At 38.3% G+C, this 20596-nt stretch overlaps 1 protein-coding gene across 3 annotated transcripts in view; it reads right to left on the bottom strand.

Moving 5' to 3' along the window:
* Positions 1-20596, bottom strand: part of CACNA2D3 (calcium voltage-gated channel auxiliary subunit alpha2delta 3) — a 385648-nt gene that overhangs the window by 98035 nt on the left and 267017 nt on the right. For 2 of the 3 annotated variants that reach the window (XM_030956482.1, XM_030956484.1), the window contains 4 exons: positions 16566-16583; positions 9733-9804; positions 8872-8952; positions 4795-4869 (listed from right to left, as the gene is read on the bottom strand). In XM_030956482.1, the coding sequence (XP_030812342.1) occupies positions 4795-4869; positions 8872-8952; positions 9733-9804; positions 16566-16583 (246 nt within the window). The remainder of the gene's footprint in view (positions 1-4794; positions 4870-8871; positions 8953-9732; positions 9805-16565; positions 16584-20596) is intronic. The other variant, XM_030956483.1, reaches the window with a different exon arrangement.

The following is a 20596-nucleotide window of genomic DNA, read 5'->3' as shown; positions in this document are numbered from 1 at the left end:
TCAAGTGATTGAATTCTTCAGTTATTTAAATGAACGTGAGGCATTTACACTGCTCAAATCATTTAAATATTCTGCTGTCAGCTACAGCTGTAGAGTTTTATGGAGTCAATGAATAAAGCAAGGGTAAGTGTAGGTTATCTCACGTTCCAGGCGGGACTCCCCAGAGAGAAATGAGATTTGTGCTTCTGAAAGGCTAACACTGCTTAAGTGGGGCATTAATGTTTCCCCTGACACTCGGATTTCTCTGGTTTTCTATATTAGGAGAAACAAATTTTCTCAAAATTTACAGCTACAAAAGACTCAATACTGATCTAGAATCTTCAAACACTCCAGGTCCTTCAGCTTAATGCAACACATGGTGACAGTTCCCATTCTAAGGATGAAATGGGAACTCACTCAGGCACCTGAACCACCAACATATTTTGGTGTGAAATATTACACAAAGCTTTGATTTCTAGGTGTAACCTTCCCAATCAAGACTGATCAAGTTAAAGATGTGCATACTTGTATAAAAGGCATCAGTTGAATTTATTTACCGTGGTAAGAGCATTCACAAACAGCCAGTCATAAAACCCATTGTAAGTCTTACAGAGCTTATCTTGAGAGTAAGAATAAATGTCTCAACCTTCTCAGAGACAGAAGATTTTTATTTAAATAATATATATATTACAAAAATCATATAATCATAATAATCATATAATAAAATACATATATTACAAAATCTTTAGTAAGCAGAGATATTATTAGATTAATTCATAAATCAGAACACATTTTTAGCCTCAGATTTATTTTTAAAATGGTAGAACGTAAATAAAAGATGCAATTTTATTCAAGAACATATGCATTTGTCTTTAAATGCATATTTTCTTTAATTAAGAAAGTCAGGCTCCTTGTTCAGGAACTCTGAGTATTCTACCCTAGTAATTACTGAAAAAACCAAATCCTGTTCCACTCCCTGAACAAAAATACAAATCTCACTGCTAAATATGAATCAAAAAAGCCACAAACTTCATGAAAACTGGTAGCAACCTTGCTATTATTTATTGAAAACCACACAAACATCAGGGCTGAGAGGCAGCAGCACAAATCCCTAACACCAGATAAGGTTCACATGGTGCTGATCTGTGACTGTGGCTGACACACATCTTCCAGGGACATTCCTTAATTTCTCTGCAATCTCACTACACTCCCCTAAGAAAGCAGTTTTCCTCTGGCACCAACCTTTACCAGACTGCAGAGGGACAGTGGCAGTAATGGGCAATTAACCACAATTAAGGTTAGACAGGTTAAGGTTGTTTTTAAATGCAGTAAAAAAAGTACTTTCCTTTACATTCACTAAACTAGATTCCTTGGCAAACTGTAACATCATCAACATGACGTATTTTCATTTTAAAATCTAACACTGCAACACCTGGCACACACCACAAGTGTTAAGAGGCTTCTGAAAAGCAGATTAAATCTGCCATGATCACAAATGAGGAAGACTGTGTCCTCATGCGCACATTTCACCACAGGTAAGGAGCCTCATACACCAAGTTAAGAAAAAACCTGAAAATTCAGTTTTGAACTCCCAAACAATTTATTACTTTTTAAATTAGTAGTAAGTCGAGGTTTTCAAGAGAATATAAAATTACAAATTACGTCACGCAACTGAAAATATTCTCTCATGGAAAATAAAATACCTCTCGGTAAGAATATAGACTTTTAGTCAAACTCAGCATATAGAGGCATTCTGATGTATCAAAGCAGTATTTAGAAAAAGGGTTTTTCCCATCAGCTGTAGCCTATGGTGTTCTCACTGGGGTGCTTTTGGTAGAAAGGAGACTTTAAAAGGAGACTTAAAAAGGGCGTCATACAGGAAAATGTGCAATAGATGCTCTTCAGCTATGTGACAAAAATAAAAATAGAATTTAAAAAGAAAAAGGAAAAAAGGAAAAATAGGAAAACGAGGCGCAATCGTGTTGATCACGAAAGGCAGCGAGGGCGGCGGGCGCTGCCCGGGGCGGGGACCGGCCCCGGCGGCGGGCAGCGCCCTGGCCGCGGCGCTGCGGCGCCACCTGCCGGCCGGGGCCCGTGCCCGGGCCGCACTGCAGGGCGCGCCGGGACGGGCCCGTGCCCGAGGGGGGCCGTGCCCGAGGGGGGCCGTGCCCGAGGGGGGCCGTGCCCGAGGGGGGCCGTGCCCGAGGGGGGCCGTGCCCGAGGGAGCCGCGCTCCCGCTGTCCCGCTTTATCGGCTCCTTTGGCGCGACTCATCGCCCCACTAATGTCTTGTGAGGAGCGGCCCCGAAAGGTTCTTTCTGTCCCTCTGTGGGACGGTGGCCGGTGGAAGCTCCCAGGCAGCGCTGGGTCTGGGGCTGCTCCAGCAGCCGCTCAGGATTCAGGGAGCACCTTCCTCTCCTTTCTGCAACCCAACAACGAGCACCCGACCCGTCAGCCTCACTGAAAGCCAAGTTTATTTAAAAGCCATCAGAAGAATCCAGCAGCAGCTCAGGATTCAGGGAGCGCCTTCCTCTCCTTCCTGCAACCCAACAACGAGCACCCGACCCGTCAGCCTCACCGAAAACCAAGTTTATTAAAAAAAAAAAAGGCAGAAGAATCCAGCTCAGGATTCAGGGAGCGTCTTCTTCTCCTTCCTGCCACCCAACCATGAGTACCCAACCTGTCAGCCTCACTGAAAGCCAAGTTTATTCTAAAAACCAGCAGAAGAATCCAGCAGCAGCTCAGGATTCAGGGAGCACCTTCCTCCCTGCAACCCCACTATGAGCACCCAATCCGTCAGCCTCACTGAAAGCAAAGTTTATTCAAAAAAACAGCAGAAGAATCAAGAGAATAAGTCTCCCAGAAAAGCATTTTTAAATATAAACCCAATAGTATAATCAGCACAAAAATGCAGTCGGCTTAATGATTACATGCGCTGCTCAGTGTTAGATAAAGATCTGCTGCAGCAGGAAGCATTCTGTGCTGTTTGCTATCCTGCCTCCCTGCTGTGTCCTACAAGACAATTCCTTAAAAAGCAGTACCTCAGCTCCAGAACTAATAGATATGGGATTAGGAACTCAGGAATTCAGTAATATTCTAGTTTTACATCCCTGCTGGAAAATATAACAACAGGATAAACCAGAGTGGATCAAGTCAGTAATCGATGAAATTGAATGTAAATCTAAGACAGAAATAATTTTAGAGAGTATCTTTAGTGAATTATCTAATTCCAGATCTATGGCCTATTTTCACATAATTATTGTCACAAATCCATGGAATATGACAATAGTATCAGGATTTGGCCTGAAATATTAAACCAAGGGCCCAGGCCAGCAATCACTTCACTCTCAAAAACTCCACTGAAGTCAACAGAAGACTCTCATTACCCACCACTGACAGAACCCAGAGGTAAAAATGACTCTTCCAAAAAACCTGAAATGCACAGACCATGAATATATCACAATGAGTTCCCGTAGCTGACAGCTTATGGGCTCCTGCCCAACATTTTGATTTTAAAAAGAGATTCCTTTGTATAAGGTGATGAAGTGAGTGCCTTCAAGATGTACCCTTGGTGAGGGACAGTTACAGCAAACACTTTTGCCTCACTAAAGCAAAACATCAGAAATTAGGGAGCGGCTAAGACCCTCTGTCAGCCTTAGAGCTATCCACAGTTCCTTGACCTCATTACCTTCTGCTTTATAAAACATCTATTATATACTGAATAAATACTAATAGTTTTGAAATAAGTAATTTGCCCAAAGAGAAAGGGACATTACAGCAAAGAGTGATCAGACTCTTGTGATGTAGAGAACTTTCATTTAAATATGTTTCTGTGGCTTGCAAACCTGGGATGTCAGATTTACCCATTGAAACATCCTTGTTGCACTTTTCCTAAGTTCTACTCCAGTTAAAAACCAAACTAAGTGCAAATATAAATGTTAATTTAGTGTGTAATTCCTAGCCCATATCTTAGAAAGAAAAATTCTTTTGCTTGGTGAAGACCTCAGATATGCTAATGTCTCAATAAATCACACTTGTCAATAATTTTATTTTCAAATTAAATTATCCAACCAGTTAATATTTCTGTTTTCTACTGAAATATCGTTGAAATTGGACATTAGAGATCCGGCATGAGAAGCACATGTGGCAGCCATGTGGCCACAGCAGTGGGACCTTTAATGCCAGGGCTTTGCTGGGAACCAGTGGTGATGGAACACTTGGCAGGGCTGTTCCTAAACAATGATGCAACCAGGAATGCACCAGCCCTCTAGGGTGTTAACTTGATAAACATTTGCAAAACAGTGACTTTATTTTCCTTGCTGTGATTAGTGCAAACAGGATGATAAGGGGGAACGAAAGGTAAAAATTGCTGCTATTTCTCTTTTAGTACAGAAAATCCCTAGTGCTCCTATTTTGCTTAAAAATATGCTTTATTGAAATTTCTGCACATATATTGAATGAACTTTAACACTTTAGCATGACAAATAGGGGTTATTACACAGCACTAGAGCATTCCAACATTCCATTTCAATGTAAAATGAACATAATTATAGCAATTTTTGGCTTTGCTATTTTGCAGTAATGGAGGTCTGCATCTTCTGCAGAAGCAAGTTGTATATTTATTTTGCTAGGGTTTTTTCATGTTAAGTGTTGTTTCCAGAGGTAAATTTACCAAAAGCTATGATGGGTTATGAAACAATATAAAGTATCTTCTCTATTGTATTTAATTTTTAATGAAGGCTATTCACACTTGGAAAAAAAAGCCAAATGCAACACATACAGCTACATAAAACAGATCAATAAATAGAATTCTTACCAAAGGCCTGAGTTCTGGGTGAGTCAAAATATATCCGTTGTTTGTAATTGCAAAAGCATATCCATGAATTCCTAACTGCAAAAATAAATAAGAAAGAAATACTGATTAGGATGGTCTCCAGCAAACCCTTAAACAACAATCAGGCAATAATTTGGCTTTCCAGGGCACCTGGCATTCCCAGCCCTTATCCACACAGGGCTTTGCTATAAGCATAAGCAAAGATCCTTGACATTTTGTGCAAAGGAGAACCTGCCATGTGATGAATTCAGCACAGAGCAGGATTTTACACTGTCCCACAGCTCTGCTATCCAGGGCACTTGCTCCTGTGTGTGATAGAGTCAATTAATTATTATATATATATATGCATATAAAATATAGCTATATATGAGATGCCATAGCATGTGTCATTCAGAACATGGGCCAGGGCAAAGAGACACTGGGATATTATAAATTCCCCATTCCCAGGAGTGCACAGCTTTCTTCACTTGATGTTAAAGAACCACATAATTCAAAGATAAGGAAAGCATAGCTACAGTGAGCAGCAGTGACCTGTCATATGTGATATTTACATCTTCCCATCTCAAAGGCTCTCTGCTAATTCCAGTTCAGCTGGAGCCACAGAAGGCAGCTATTTCTGCTAAAGAGTGGAACTGTGGGAGATTCCTTGAGAGCAACGAAATGCTTGATGAGGCCTAACAGTGCGCAAACTTATTTAAATAAAAATACCGGTCTATTTAACAGTATGCTTATTATCCAGCTGATTGCATCCACTGAATGCAACAAATCTGCCTCTAAATCCTTCACATGGTCATTCAAACATCCCTTCTTAGCATAAGCTTGCTGCTCATGTAGACTTTTTCTACAGATTCACCATGTATCTTCTGCCATGCAGAGAGTATCTTCCTATCCTTCTTTACCCATTTTTTTCAATTCTTCAGACAATATAATATCCTGTGTATTTTTATTTAAGCATCTAATTACACTGAGATTGCACTGAGGTACTAAATACTCAAAAAAAAAAAAAAAAAGGAACCTGAAAGTCCAGCACTATCTTGTTTTGATATTTATTTTACAGTTCTCACTACTGAATCTTATTATTCAACTTCAGCATTTTTAAATGCTTTGCTGAAGTGGGTCTTTAGGAATTTTGTCTGACACAAAGCAACTTGAGCAAGGAAAGTCAGAATCCTTTCTAAGAGGCAAAAGGGAGATCAAGTTTATTGGATTCTGTGATTTTCTGGAAATATAAACCAGACTATGATCTTATGGCAAGGTCACAGGTAAAACATTCCAGGTAAATTTATAGTGTCTCTGTGTGAATGGTTGTATATGGTCAGCTGTATCTGCCACACAGAAGATTGTTTCATAAATTAGTGGTTTTCCTATAGCAATAAACTTCAGTGAGAGCAATAGAAGGTGATATGTTCTTGGCATCTCTTCATAAAGGAGGGATAACCAAAATAATAACACTGGACATATTTTAACTATTATGGTGTGACAAGGGAACGAGCTGTTGGCTAAATATCAGATCTCAAGTGTAATTGTCTGTGTGGATAACTGCAGAATGACATCCAGGCAATGGAAGTCAGGTAAGGAAACAAATGTGGGTGGTATTTTTCACAGGGAAAAAGCATTTGCCTGTTTGAGGCCTACACAGGATCTGAGGGCAGCATTTTTATCATGTTCTGTGCAATGTGTGAAACTGCAGAGCCTCTGCAGTATCTGAGTGATGCTACCATTTACAGCAGCACTGCCATTTTAAACCTTGAACTCAGTCTCTAAATCACAGATTCAGAAACAAAGAAACTTTTTCTAACTGTTGTAAAATGTCACATGGAAGTCAAGTATTACCAAATCCAACCCCACCTCACTCAGGAGAAACTGCCACTGACATCTGGGGATGTTTAGTCAAGGTAACAACTGCTGAAAACAGCTTATTGCTGTTATTCATCTTCCTCAGCATAAAATCCACCTCATCCAAGCTGAGAGAATTCCAGGCCAGCAGACTTCTATTCTCAACCATCATTTTATATCCCTGTGTGAATTTCTTGTCACGTGTTGCCTCTGCAGGAATGGCTCCCAGGGGTGATTATGCTCTTGCAATTGCAGAGTCTTTGTTTAGGGCATGTGGGACTGGAAGTTATAACTCAAGTGATCTCACTAACCCAACTGCATTGCATGATATTGGTAATAATCCTCTCTTGCAGTACATCCTGCAATATAAAACATACCTTCAAATAAAAATCTAATATTCAGCAAAAGGATCATATATTACTTCCAGAGAAAACTAATTCTTAACAAACTTCTTTTCTGAATCAGTCTCACTCGGTTCCAATACCCATTATTTGGGCCTCCCACTCTTTCTAGATTCTCATATTCAGACTATGTCCAAATCTCACAGATTATTTAGGAGTAACATCACTATTGCTTGGCTTTTCCTATCCAGCCATGCAGAGCCAAGCTTTTATTTCTGCAGGTACCACAACGTTGTTCTTCCTTCTCACTACAGATAAAACTTGCTCTCCCCACAGCTCCTTACAGGCAGCTCCAAAGACTGCGTCCATTGCTCCAAATTCAGCAAAGGAGCAAATTTTGCTCCTTTCTCCTCTACCTTCTACTAATTCAGTACTTCTGCATGCCCAGAAGTGTAACATTTTTTTAACATTGTTAGCAAGCTTTGTTGGTCTGCGCACTGAGCGCCCTGTTATTTATTCTGGGCAGAAATATCTGTCACTGTGCTTTGATATCAGTGTGGAGTCACCTGCTGCCTCTTCCCATAGCCCTGGGACAGCCTTTCTGTGCTGGGTTTGCAAGGCCCCTCTCCTGTGGGATCCAGGTCACAGGAATTTGCTCCAATTCACCTTATCAATATTACTGCCACTCTTTTTTATGCATCATTTTTATCAAATTCTTGTTTAATTTAAACTTTCCAGTTACTGTATATTGATCTAAGAAATCATTTGGTAAATCCTAATGCATTCAAATTAGAATTAAAATTGATAGGAGGAATTTTTATGCGAGAATATTGGAAGGCACTCACAAGTCAGTTTCTTCCTCCACCCTCTTAGAAATCACTAAATGAGAACATGGCAAACAACTAAGAGACAATTTGTATGATATACAAATTTATGCTCAGTACAGGTGCTGTCAAAATGCACTCATTCCAGGGGCTGGCCTCTTTAGCAAAGGCTATCTACAATACTGTGTTACATGCTTGTTAGTCATGCAAAAAAATCCACTAGGTATAAATGGGAAAATACTAATTTAGTTTTCATTTGTGAATAGAAGAGTACTATAGTAAAACATTTCAGACATGGAGAAGTAGTGAAATACTAATGTACTGCATCAAATTTAAATGAAAAGTAATTACATTTTGTGTTTGCCTGAAGCCTGCTTTTACTGAATGTAAAATTTCACAAGAGATATAGTGGTTCAGATTTTGAAAACTGTTGTGATAATTGATTTCAAGACTTACTGTAGAGTTGTCACTGACTTTGGAAAACTAAGTGGAGGAAAATATTTAGCAGATACTGGGTAGGAGAGAAGGAAGCACTAGTCTGGTTAAGCAGCAACTTGTTTAAGTTCTTGCAATAGGCCACTTTCTTTAATTCCAGGAGACACAGAATTGGGACAGGAAGAATTACACACCAACAGGAAGCCTAAAGACACATTAAGGATTGGTTTTCATTAAAAGTTATGCAGTTTTTCAGCATGATTATTTTGGCTATTTTGACTTGTATTCTGGCTATATTTCATAGTTTGATAACTTCATTGTTTTTATAATTATATTGATTTTAATAGGGACAGTATTTAATACTAGACCCTCTAGACCACAAAATGTGGTCAGTATTTAATATTACCCCCTGATTCACAAAAATGTGAAAATCAGCCCATATTTTAACTTGACTTTTAAAAATGGCACTTGATCTCAGACACTACAGAGGTAAAATTCCTGAGGAAAATGGGTGAAATAATGGAGCTATGTAAGTATAAACAATAACAACAAATGAAATGAATTATGGTCTATTTTAGATATTATACTGGATATAAATGATATATACACCATTTGTGTATTACCTTGTATTTTGGAATAGTTTTCAAAAGCTCTTTAACTGGAACATCTGTGCCAACTACTCCCAGGAGAATCCCTTTAGACCTCTGAAAGAACAATAAAAAATGCACTCAGAATCACAATAATAATAAACATTCTCACTGCTTATTTCACCTTGCAGCTATACTGTAAAATTGAATAGATAACAGACAAATTATTTAAAAAGTGGGGAAGGCAGACACTGGTACAATTCAGCTGATCAAGCAGTAATTAAATCAATAATATTGCTCCTTTCTGCCTTATTTACAATTCACATAGAAAGGGCATGCAAGGTTTGATAGCTGGTGAGTCCCTCTACTGAAATCTTTCACATGCAAATAGGTTTAAAATTAAAAACTACTGTTAAAAATGTTACCCCTGTCTTTACCAATTTCTCCTACCATTTGATAAACAAAAGAGAAAGATGAAGCATTAAGGGCAAAGTACACTTAAGTTCCTTTAACAATCTGTTGTATTACTAAAGATAAATAGATGCATATATAATAGATATAAAACTAATTAAATTTTGAGTTTTATCAGAGGAAAATTATATAGAATATTTACTACAAAAAAAAAATAATACAGAAGTAAGAAAACCATAAGGCCTGGTGTCATCTGAGATTTTCCCTCAGACATAGGGTTTCATCATTTTACTGTGGCTTATAGAGGACAGGTATTTGGGATTATTTGCCCACATTTTTATGCTAATAAAGGGATTCTAACAGCAGACAAAAAATAATAATAAAATATAAAAATTTAAGACTTGGCTAAAATCTTATTAAATCCCTGAAAGCAACTTCACATCAGTCACACCATTATCACATGACAGAAATAATCTGAGTACTTACAGTCTCATTTTGCTTACTAAATACTGGCATGGCAACAGTTGTCATCAACACCAATCCCTGATCATCAGCAAGCTATATTTGAAAAAGAAACACTATCTCTGAGAACTAAGGGACAATTACAAACATGTGATTGCAGTTTTCAGTGTCATTATTTCCATTTTAAATGAGATGAGGCAGTTCACCCAAATGGCAGTGAGGCAGTTGGACCTGCAGTCAGCCCAGCCCAGCCCTGCCCCACCTGAGCTGACCCAGCTCTGCCCATCCCAGCCCCTCCAGTCAGGAAAGAAGCCCCATCCTCTCTCCCACTGCAGCCTGCCATGGCACAGAGAAGGGCTGGGATGGCTGTGGAGGCAGCAGGAGCAGCAGCAAAGCACCTGGAGCTCTGCTCCATATCCCACTGCCAGCTCTGCCTCAGTTGCCTCGGGCTGTTTCCTCCCAGCGTAGGGCAAGGGGCCACGAGCTGTGTGGGTTTTGTTCTGGTCCAGACTGAGAGCCCAGCTCACACAGCAGCACAAAGGATGACAGCCAGTCAGGATCCCAGGAGCACCTTTGCTCCAGCTGCCTTCAGAGGTGCCATGAAGCATTAGGTCATTCTGCACACCAGGTTTCAACACAGTTTTTCAGTTTAGGGAGCAAACATATCTCCTGACCTTTGTTCCATTCAAGAGGAACATGCAGGGTGTTTATCACTGGCCACAGGACAGTGAGAGTACTCAGATTGTCTCCTCCCTGTTCAGATGAAGCTCTGCCCTGAGGCAGAGCCTGCCTGGGGTGCTCCGTACCAGCACGCCTCTGTGCCTGTCCATCCTCACCAGCAGTGTGAGAAAGACAACTCAAGCAGGGAGTGGAGAGTCATCGTTCAACCCTTTCTGTCCCCAGGGACAGATGCTAAAGCTGAAGAGGTTTATCCAACATTTCAAAGTGTGACACAGGCAGTTATGATCTCAAGTGGAGATTTTGTAGAGCACAAATTCTGCTTTGCTACACCTGTGCTCAGCCAGTTGGGTGCAGCAACAGGGACGATGTTGCTGAGCAATGCTGTAGGTGACACTCATGCCCAATTGTGACTGTGACATTCTCCTATCCCTCTTACGTCTCTATCATCTTTTCTGCACTCAAGTAGAACTTCTAATACTTTTTTTTCTTTTCTTTTTACGACTTTTGAAATTTATTTTTTTGCTTTGTTTGTGTTTACACAGGTTTTCTTATAACGAAGCAATAGCAATTGGCTCCCCACATTCTCAGAAAACAATTCCTACATTATGATAAAGATACCTTGTGAAGCATATTCCACATTAACAAATCAGACAAACAAAATCTAGAAAATTAAGTGTTTTGCATCTCTCAGTCTTCTTCAGGAGGATTTTAAGTTTCTTAAACAAGTATATTTCCTGAGGCATGGCACTATCTCATGGTGGGAAGGAATGTTTGCAGATATTAGACAGGAACACAAATGGGGTTTAGAGTCAAGAAGGTTTACATCTGATAAAGAATCACCAGGAATATGAGGTGGAACGAACTTATGATCATATTTCCTCTTTTTTTTTGTTTCCTTGTTAGCAAGAAGAGATAATTCTAACCCTAATATAATCTTTGATATATGAAGGAATAGTTAGTTATTAAACAAACAAGAAAAAAACACAAAAACTTGGCAAAGCTTGGGGGGTTCAAAGGTTGCACTTGAAACTGAAATGCAGCCAAACCAATGTAGGAATTTCCACTCCTGGGCCAGTGTAGTATAGTCAAGCACACTGACATGATTTGTGGGGCGAGGAGCCCAGGAAGTGGAAAAGCATTCTGCTGATTAGGAGGGGACATTTTGGAGCACGTCAAGATTTTCTGTGATTGCCCTGGGTAGTTTTCTCTGATATCATATTTTTGTCAAGTACCAAGGCAGTATTAATTTAGGAGTCTGCTCACTTTCAAGATATTACTAAAAACAATTCAATGGATAGGATAAAGCCAAGGGACTTCCAGCAGAGTTTTTGGTGTTTGAAATTCTTTACATGGAGGAAAAAAAAAACCCCACAGTCTGGAGTTCCTGGGAATTTATGAAAGAACTGCTCATTAACTCTCTCAAAACTGACTATGGAAGCAGGCAAGAGTGACTGCCTTGTAACTTTGTTATCTACAAGTACCAATTAGAGCTGGCTGCTGCATTCATTCGTATAGAATTGCAACTGTATAATCCAGCCTGTTTGATTTTTTATTTGCTTGGCAGGTGAACAGGTTGTTGACCACTTTCATAAGTGGAGTCAGCAAATAACTGGATGAGCAGGGACCTGTATTTACAATGTTTTACTGAGTCACTGCTCATCATAATGTAGTTACCACCTAGTCTAAAATTATGAATGTAGGAGACAGCATCAGTGATTGGCCCCACAATGTTGTTCTGCTGGAAAGACATGGTGGTAACCATTTTAGGCTAACCATTTAGCCCATCAAGGGCTATTGATGCTCAGTTTCATAAAATGGTTAGCAAAAAATAACAAACCTTTGAAAGAAAATAAATCTCAAGACTGAGGAAAAAATGCTTTCCCAGGCTAATTGTCTCTTGGCTGTTTAGAATAAAGAAACAGAATTCACTCTCTGAAAAAGGTACAGATTTCTAATGGCTAGTGATAATAATTCTATAACTGGAGGAAAAAAATCCCTTTAGAAATAGATTTAACTACAACAATTTTCCCTTTAATTCCTTGCTCTACACAAGTTACCCCCCTCAGAACAACCCCAAGCAGATCTTCCCGAAAAGCAAATAAATATAATAAAAATCATCCTCTTAGAGTTAAGCCACTTAAGAGTTTAGCCTCACACCCAGCACTAGCATCCATCTCAGGGCAAAGAATAAGGCAGGCTCCAGAATTAAACCAGACACACATATACAGGAAAGAATATAAACAGTTTCTGAGGTGTTCCCATTACAGAAAGAGGAATTTGAGAAACATCTCTGAAATATCTTCCTTGGGAGTGCATAGTCAAGAAAAGTAACAGCGGGTTGTTCAGAATTTCTGACACACCTGCCCGACTCACCCTGCCCTTCTTCCTTTACCTGCTCTGTATAGATTTGCTCCACAATATGTTGTCTTCTGTGACCACTGCACTTTTATGTGCTGATCAGAGTCGTGAGGCAGGCTGGAAGCCTCAGAGAATTGGAATTTCTGTTTTATATGGACTAAAAGAATAAGGAATAGCTATTATTTTGGCATAGACTCAAGTTATAGTCTGGGACAATATAGGAACCTGTGTGTGTGTCTTAGTTAAAGAGAAGTTTCTGTGTTTGACACGCAGAGTAAATGAAAAAAACCCTTATATTGTAAAATAGTTACTTGGAGTTTGTAAATTGCTGATTCAAAAATGTTCTTAAAAGTAAGTTTGCTTGTTGAGCAATGTGAGAGAGAAATTTGGAATATAAAGATTGCAATTAACATAGAAGTGAAAATTTTAATGTGGTTTTCTGAAAAGAAACCAAATATACATTACAAAACAAAGGCAATAGCATCTCATGAGGAGGAAATAGAATGCTAAGTCAGACTGTTTGCTTTATGATTATTTTGTACTCCATTAGATTCCATTTAAACGTTATAACTTTACAAAAGTGCTAAAATCACTAGTCATGCACTTCAATGAAACTAAAGCTTTCCAAATTTTCTATTTTCTATTCCCAGTGACAGTTAATTCAACTCTTCAAAGTATAAAGTAAACGATGCAGGGGATGATAAATGATCCTCCCAAAAGGCTGAAATAGGATAGCATCAAGATATGAGGAGGGCACAGCACTACTTACAGAAGTTAAGGGTTACACAGAAAGAAAGAAGAAAGCTGTCAGGAACTTTTGGGCAATAAATATCATTAAAAAATTTCTGTATGGAGGAAGTATGGTTCCATTCATGAAAGAATCATTAAAAAAATTCTTAAGTGTTCCTAAACACAACTCTCTGCTTCTGATTTGTGTGCCTAATTTATTCGCTTCTACCTTTTCACTCAAGCTAAGTAGAACAAAACATCACAGCAGGAGTAGGGCAAAAGCTTTTGAATCCTGCTGTGTTTGCTCAAAAAAGCAAGTAAAGCTTTCCTACTAGGAAACAAAACACCTTTTTGAGCTATTAAGGAAAAATGGCTTTTGCTCTTCAGTGCATACAAAAAGCTGTTTAACATAACTGTTTCAAAGATAAAGGTCATTTTGGAAATCAAAATGAACAAATTTGGAAAGTGGTAAATTTGAGTTATTATTTTGTCTTACTGATATTTCACAGCCCTGTGGGATAGCTACTTAAAAACATGCATAAAACAAACAGAGAGGACAAGTAAAATTCATATGAATTTGTTTCATTTGTCTGGTAGCAGTTCTTCCTTTTAGATACATTAACTCTTCCCAAACACATTTTGTTCTGAAAGTAACATAACCATACTAAATCAAGGTCTCTGTTGCCTGAAACTGGTGAGTTTTTGGTTGGTGGTTTTTTGGCTGGCTGCATGAGGGGTTGGTTTGATTTGCTTTTGTGGTATTTTCTGTTTTAAGTATAGGGTATATCACAAAGATCTTTTCAAGACAAATATCATGGTACAACAGACATATCCACCTTAAACTCATCATTATTCATTTCACCTGCTCTCCAGTTCTGAATTTGCACCAGTTTGACCAAGAGTGGATAGCATAAGAGTAACAGGTTTAATTGTTATTTAACTGCTGTAGACAGTTTAAAGCCTACAGGTTTTCAAAATCAATAGCTAATGACCATAGAACACTGACTAAACACTGAAAAGTCTGAAGCCAAAGTGTCCCACATATAAGAGAAAACACATTTCATCAAGATGGTGAACTGTTTATAATAGATATGAAATATCAGAGGTAAACTTGAAATGCCACATTTTTCTTTCAGATCACTCAAAGATTAAAGTGAACATGTTTAGAGAGACATGACTGTTTGAAATGTTTATAGAGAAAACATTTGCAAGATGATACATAGATTCCAACAAAAATACAGTACAAGTTCAGACACCATATGGCAAAACAGTGACTAAGTCATTCATAAAGGCATGCACCAGCCCTGTGCTGCTTCCCTTCACCTTGCAGAGAGCAAGAGAGATTCTCTTGGTTTGTTCATAAGTGTCCAGGCCACACTTATTTAAAAGGCATATTTCTTGTCTGAAGTTAGCAAAAGCCCTGGAGGATTACTGGTACCTGCCCCCTTCCCCATCCCATTCCTTCCTTCCCACCCCTCTCCTTTTTCACTGCACAAAATACACAGTCAATTAGACTGTAGTCAGCTGTGAGCGCATTTTAAAATATCTGGCTTTAGTTCTGCAATTTTTTGATCAAGGGGCAAAAACATTAAAAACTTGCAATTTTGACCATTTATGAAAATTGTATTTGCTAATAGCAAACTTGAGTAATTTGTACCAGAATATTGTTTAATAGCTCAGAATTGTGGCCATCAGAACAGATAATACAGCCCCACACGTCACAAGCTGACAAACAGCCTGGCTGGTTGTGCTTTCTGCACCAGCACATCACAGTCTGACTCTCTTCTTTCTGCAAATTGTTAAGAGAAGCATTTGGCACAAACGTTTAGACAAGCAGGTGAAAATGAAAAAGCCAAAGTTAGCTAGTCTAGCCACTCTTTTTGTCCTTCTACTCTTTCAGAAAGCTGTACACAAAATGTTTCTTGAAACTTTTTTTTCAAGAAGGAAAAAAAACCAAACCAAAACAAAACCAACATTTTTTGGTATCATGTTCTGCAACTATCAAAGCATGAACAAACTGTGGACATAGTTCAGTGTCATAAAACAGCATATTACCTGCAGGTTTGAAATTGAATTTTCCAAGCTCCATGAGCAAGGAAATTTCAAATGCATGTAGTATCATAAAAATAAAGCCTCCCATCCTTATATTTCTTGGTTTTTAAGCTAAAAAGTGGCTGAGATACATTAGTGAAGTTCTAAGTCCTGTGGATGCCCTCACCATTCTTCAAAAGCTATTAAGTGAGAGATCACTTCACTTATAGCCTTCATTAAAAACTGAACTTTCATCACCCATGAATGTTACTAACAGTGATGTCAAACTGACTAATTGCTGTGACATTTCTTATTGAAGGTGCTTTACCAAGAACAATAAGAATGACTTGGACAAGTGAGTGTTGCAATTGCCCAGCATATTCTATTCCTTTTTATCATTTTAATACTTTTTTACCAAAAGCACAAAATACCAGCTAGATTTTCTAGTTTCTGGAAGCCTTGATTATATTTGTGAAATACGTAAGGACGATGCAACAGGCATCAAGGAATTCTTAGCTTTGCCACAGTGGCTGCGCTGTCCTGGCTCTGGTGACACCATATCGATGCAGAAGTGGTTTAAGGGCAAGGGCACATTGTATGGAAATTATGCAGCCTGCTAGAGAGGTCAAATGCTGAATGTGTTCAGGGGTGTGTTGGTAGATACAGTGGGGAGCAGTGAAAGGGTTCCAGCTATGCCATGGGTTCTGAAGTCTCTACAACAGACCCAGAAATGTTTCACATGGAGTAACGGAGTGGGTTGGGGTTTTTTTAAAATCCCTACTATTATTTCAAATTGCTGATAAAATAGCCTCCCTGTTGTCTGCAAGCTGAAGGCTGCTGGATGCCTGGCATGTTAAACAGCTGATATGTTTGAAGAGCTGCTCTCAGCAGGTACCTCAAGCTGGGCTCAAAGCCAGGCACCCTCCTGGGGCCAGCTCAGAGCCCCGTGACAGTGAAGAGTTTCACTGATCACCACCTGTACCACACCCACACCACCATGGAAACGTGAAGCACTGGTGACTACTTGGAATGACTAGGATTTGATTAAAATATTTTACCTTTTGTGCCTGAGGGAGCTGGAAAACAACAAAACAGAACAAGCAATTATACATTAAATTAATCTGAACAGGCACTTTAGCTGCTGTATTAATAAAAGCATAAACAGTATAAAAGAAAGTGTAAAGGAAAGAAATTAGAGGAACTAGGTTTACATTGCCAATTGATTCAACTTATTGAGGGCTTATTAACTGACTTTATGATTTGGCAGCTTCTACAAGGTATCACAAAAGCACCATGACATTAGTTAAATACTACCACACCAAGAAAAGGATTGTTTTCTCATCAGATATGGTATCACACCTGAACTGTGAAGAAGTTCCATTTTCTTGTACACAAATATAATTCAACATAGAGACAGTTTTAGTTTTAAACGAAACTGACATTAAGAGGAGATCATCATATTAAAGTAGAAGGTTGTATCCTCCATGACAGAGGAAAGAAAAACAAAATGGGAATAGAAAGTTAGTAAGTGCTTATGCAAACAGATTACAATACATGCATAATATACAACAATATATGCATAGAACAATAAATTTCTGTGCTGTAAACACAAGTATGATTATATGTGCATATATGCAAATTAAATGCAAGTGTTTATGCATATATGCATATTTGTACCACATAGATGTTATCAGACAAGTGTAGCCATACCTGGTTGTGTGCACAGTATTTACTGTAAGCAACAACTCACAGATTACGGCATTGAGAGCAGGCAGCAGACTCCATCACATATAAAAGACCTTATTTATCAAGAGTTGAAAGATGGGTTCTGTTTTCACTTCAGAAAAAAGAAAACCCATTGTAGCAGAGGAAGTCAGAAAACCAAACTGTTACAGGCACAACACAGTTTTCCCTTTTTCTGAATTCTTCTCCTCTTACTCCATACTTGTGGAGAAATTCACTCATGTAGCACTTTAGCCTTGTGCTAAGTGTACCTCCTCAAAAAATTTATTTGTCCAACTCAAATTTTATCTTTAAAGGCATCATCTGAATATGGAAACAGGCAGGTGAATCGATGCCAAATGCAAAAGACCTTCAAGATCTCTAGTGAGCTTCTGACTGACTTTTTGCCCTTCCTCTGAGTGAAAACAAAAAGAGAAAAACACCAAACTTGGACTCAGTCCTCTGTTAAAAGCAAATATCAACATGGTACATCTCATGAAAGAGAACTGTCACATGATGTCTAATTCACAAATACTGGAGCAGCCACAATTTCTCTGTTTCCACAACATAAAATGTAACAAAATTCATGGCAGGAAGAATTGCTACAAGTAAAATTCTTTAATCCTAAAACTACAGTGATCCAACATCAAAATACAAACCAAGATCACATTAAAGTATGACTTGCATGTGTTTCTAAAAAAGCCTTTTTTTAAAATAAATTACTATTGAACACTATGAAAGGGTTGCTGCAGAAATTGCAGATATCTGTGAATTATAAATACATGACTTAAATCCTGTATAACAGGTTAGAGCAGTTTAAAGCCTTTCTGAAAATTTAACTACTTGTTAGACTTTTATTTGATCTTTGACAAGTAGAAACTTCTTTTTTACATTCAAACAAGAGGAGAAACTTGTAAGATGATTTTTTTTTTAATTTGCCAAATACAGTCAGGTACATGCAGTTTGGTCAAGTTTTGCCAAGTGAGAGAGTTACAGTCAGATGGATTGAAGTGAGGATTTCCTATTAAGAACTACCACACAAACTAGATGCTCCACACTTCTGAATACAAAGTGACCTCTGCTGCTTTTACTCAGATTATTTTCATGAGCACATTAATAAGCATTTACAAACTAGAGTTCTTTATTATCTGCTGCCGAATTCAGTCAGTCCATTTATAAGCTTTTATAAAATCAAAACATTCCCATTCTCTGAAATATTAGTAGTCACAATGATTAAGAATAATAATGTCAGCAGATCATGCTTTTTCCAGGGCTAGAATTCTTGACACATTTCACCTAAGCTTAAAAATCCAGGTTCAAGGTCTTTCCTCAATTAAAAAACCAAACAACAATTAAAAAAAAAATTCTTTGTTCCCATCAGATTCACATTCATCCCATTGCTGATTTAAGACTTGACTGTTACAAGATCCTATATGTCAGCAATTCAGTTTAATATGTCCTGCAAATTCCTTTGAAATAAACTGTGGAGTTTTGTCTGACATTACCCTTCTGGGAGGCCATAGGAAACAAATAATTTTCCTAACAATAATAGCAATAGTCCTCTGGTCTGACCCTTTATTGAACAGTGGAAGAGCTGCCTGTCTGTGTGTAAAAGGCAGCAGGTGCCTCTGACTGTGTGCTGTGCTTCACTCCCTGCCAAGAGGCAGCTTTGCAGCAAACTGTGTGATCTTTCCCTGGCCCTCCAGCACTGCAGGTATTTCTATTCTACCTACACCCCTGGCAAACTGTGCCCTTTTGATGGTTTTATTCAGCTCCAGCCACACCAAAGTACCTCCTGATCCTATTTGTTTTCCATTAGTGTCTCTCCCTCCCTCAGGTGCTTGTCCCCAAACAATACACGTAACACAGATCTGTTTTACCTGCTCCTAGTTTGCCATCTGGGTAAAGCAGGTTTTGTTAAAATTATTGTGGCTGGAGTGCAGGGAGGACACCTGGCCATTTGTGGCTCCTGGTTCCTCCAGCTGTGGCTCAGGAGGAGCTGCCTGAAGGAAATTGGACCTTGCCCCACAAATCTGCTTAGGGAGAGACCTTTGCTGAACTGCCAGCTACAGCAGAGACAGGAGCCTGCAAACCTGTAAGCTCCAGGGGAAACCTAAGAGAATTTTCTGATTTAAAAAAGCAAACTTAAGGATCTTGATGGAAATATACAGATTTTGCTGCAACCTAAAAAAAATTCTTAGATTTAAGAGCAAGACTAAAGCATGGGCCATTGCAAGAACACAGGTAAAAAAGTACTGGGATTTGTTTTCAAACTGCTTTTACCCATTTTTTTTTTTACTAAATACATTTTCTTATTCTATTTTGTATTGTAAAAAAATTACTCTCAGAAACTGGAGGCCCCCTGAGGTTCACAATTTGCTTTATGCCAGTAAGATATGTTGAGAATTCCATGTCTAAATTCAGGTCAACCTGGGGTCCCATCACACGATGTAGAACAGAATAAATAACTGCAGGAGGTTTTTCAGTACTGCTGTTGCACACTGTCATGCTTTCCACATTTGCAAATAATCTAGTATTGTTTTGAGCCCTTCATGGAAATGTGTTTGGTATTACCAGAAAAAGAAACATTAGACACTAATAACATGGTAAAAAACACCAAGACAGGCCAAGGGATCCACCATCACAGATTTTGCACAATTTTTTTGATTAGATAGCTGTGAGAGCAATATGATTGAACCAAACAAAACCCCAGAGATCTGAAATACTGTCTTTAGAGCAGGAGGAATAAGTTATAGGACAGTAGTTCTGATAAGTACCTCATAAAAGGGCATGTCTTTTCACCTTTATCAAAAGAAGTTCATAAAGACTGATTTTGTAAATGATTTCATGATAATTGAAAAGAAAAAGGTTAAAATATTTTAGACCTGTTTCAACAATTTACTCAAAATATTATGTAGCTGCACATCCTAGATTTTCAAGATACCAAGTCTAGAAGTTTTAAAGGAAGACTTCTTGTTCTGTTGGATCAAAATTCTACCTTATGTCTGTTTGAAGAATAGCAAAAAAATCTTCTGCAAGAGTAAATTACACTCAGTAGTTTCTTACTATATGAAAACCCACAGCTTCTATTACTAATGACAGAAAAATAATATATATCATTACGATATTAATGTTCCATTTCTATTTTTTCTAATGATTTCATGGAGTTATTATTATAAAAGTATACTATTTCAATTTACTAATGTTAAAACTTTGAAAAATAAATAAAACCTCTTATTTTACATTCACCGACCTTATTTCCACAGTCTTCCTGCCAAGTTTTTAAAAGTCACCAGTCACAGAAAAACAGCCCCACAGACTTGATTGCTCCAAAATCAGATACAATACAAATCAATAGAGAGTAACT

This window comes from Camarhynchus parvulus, chromosome 12, assembly GCF_901933205.1.
Source record: "Camarhynchus parvulus chromosome 12, STF_HiC, whole genome shotgun sequence".
In the NCBI taxonomy this organism is placed as follows: domain Eukaryota; kingdom Metazoa; phylum Chordata; class Aves; order Passeriformes; family Thraupidae; genus Camarhynchus; species Camarhynchus parvulus.
This window is presented reverse-complemented; position numbering and strand designations above follow the sequence as displayed.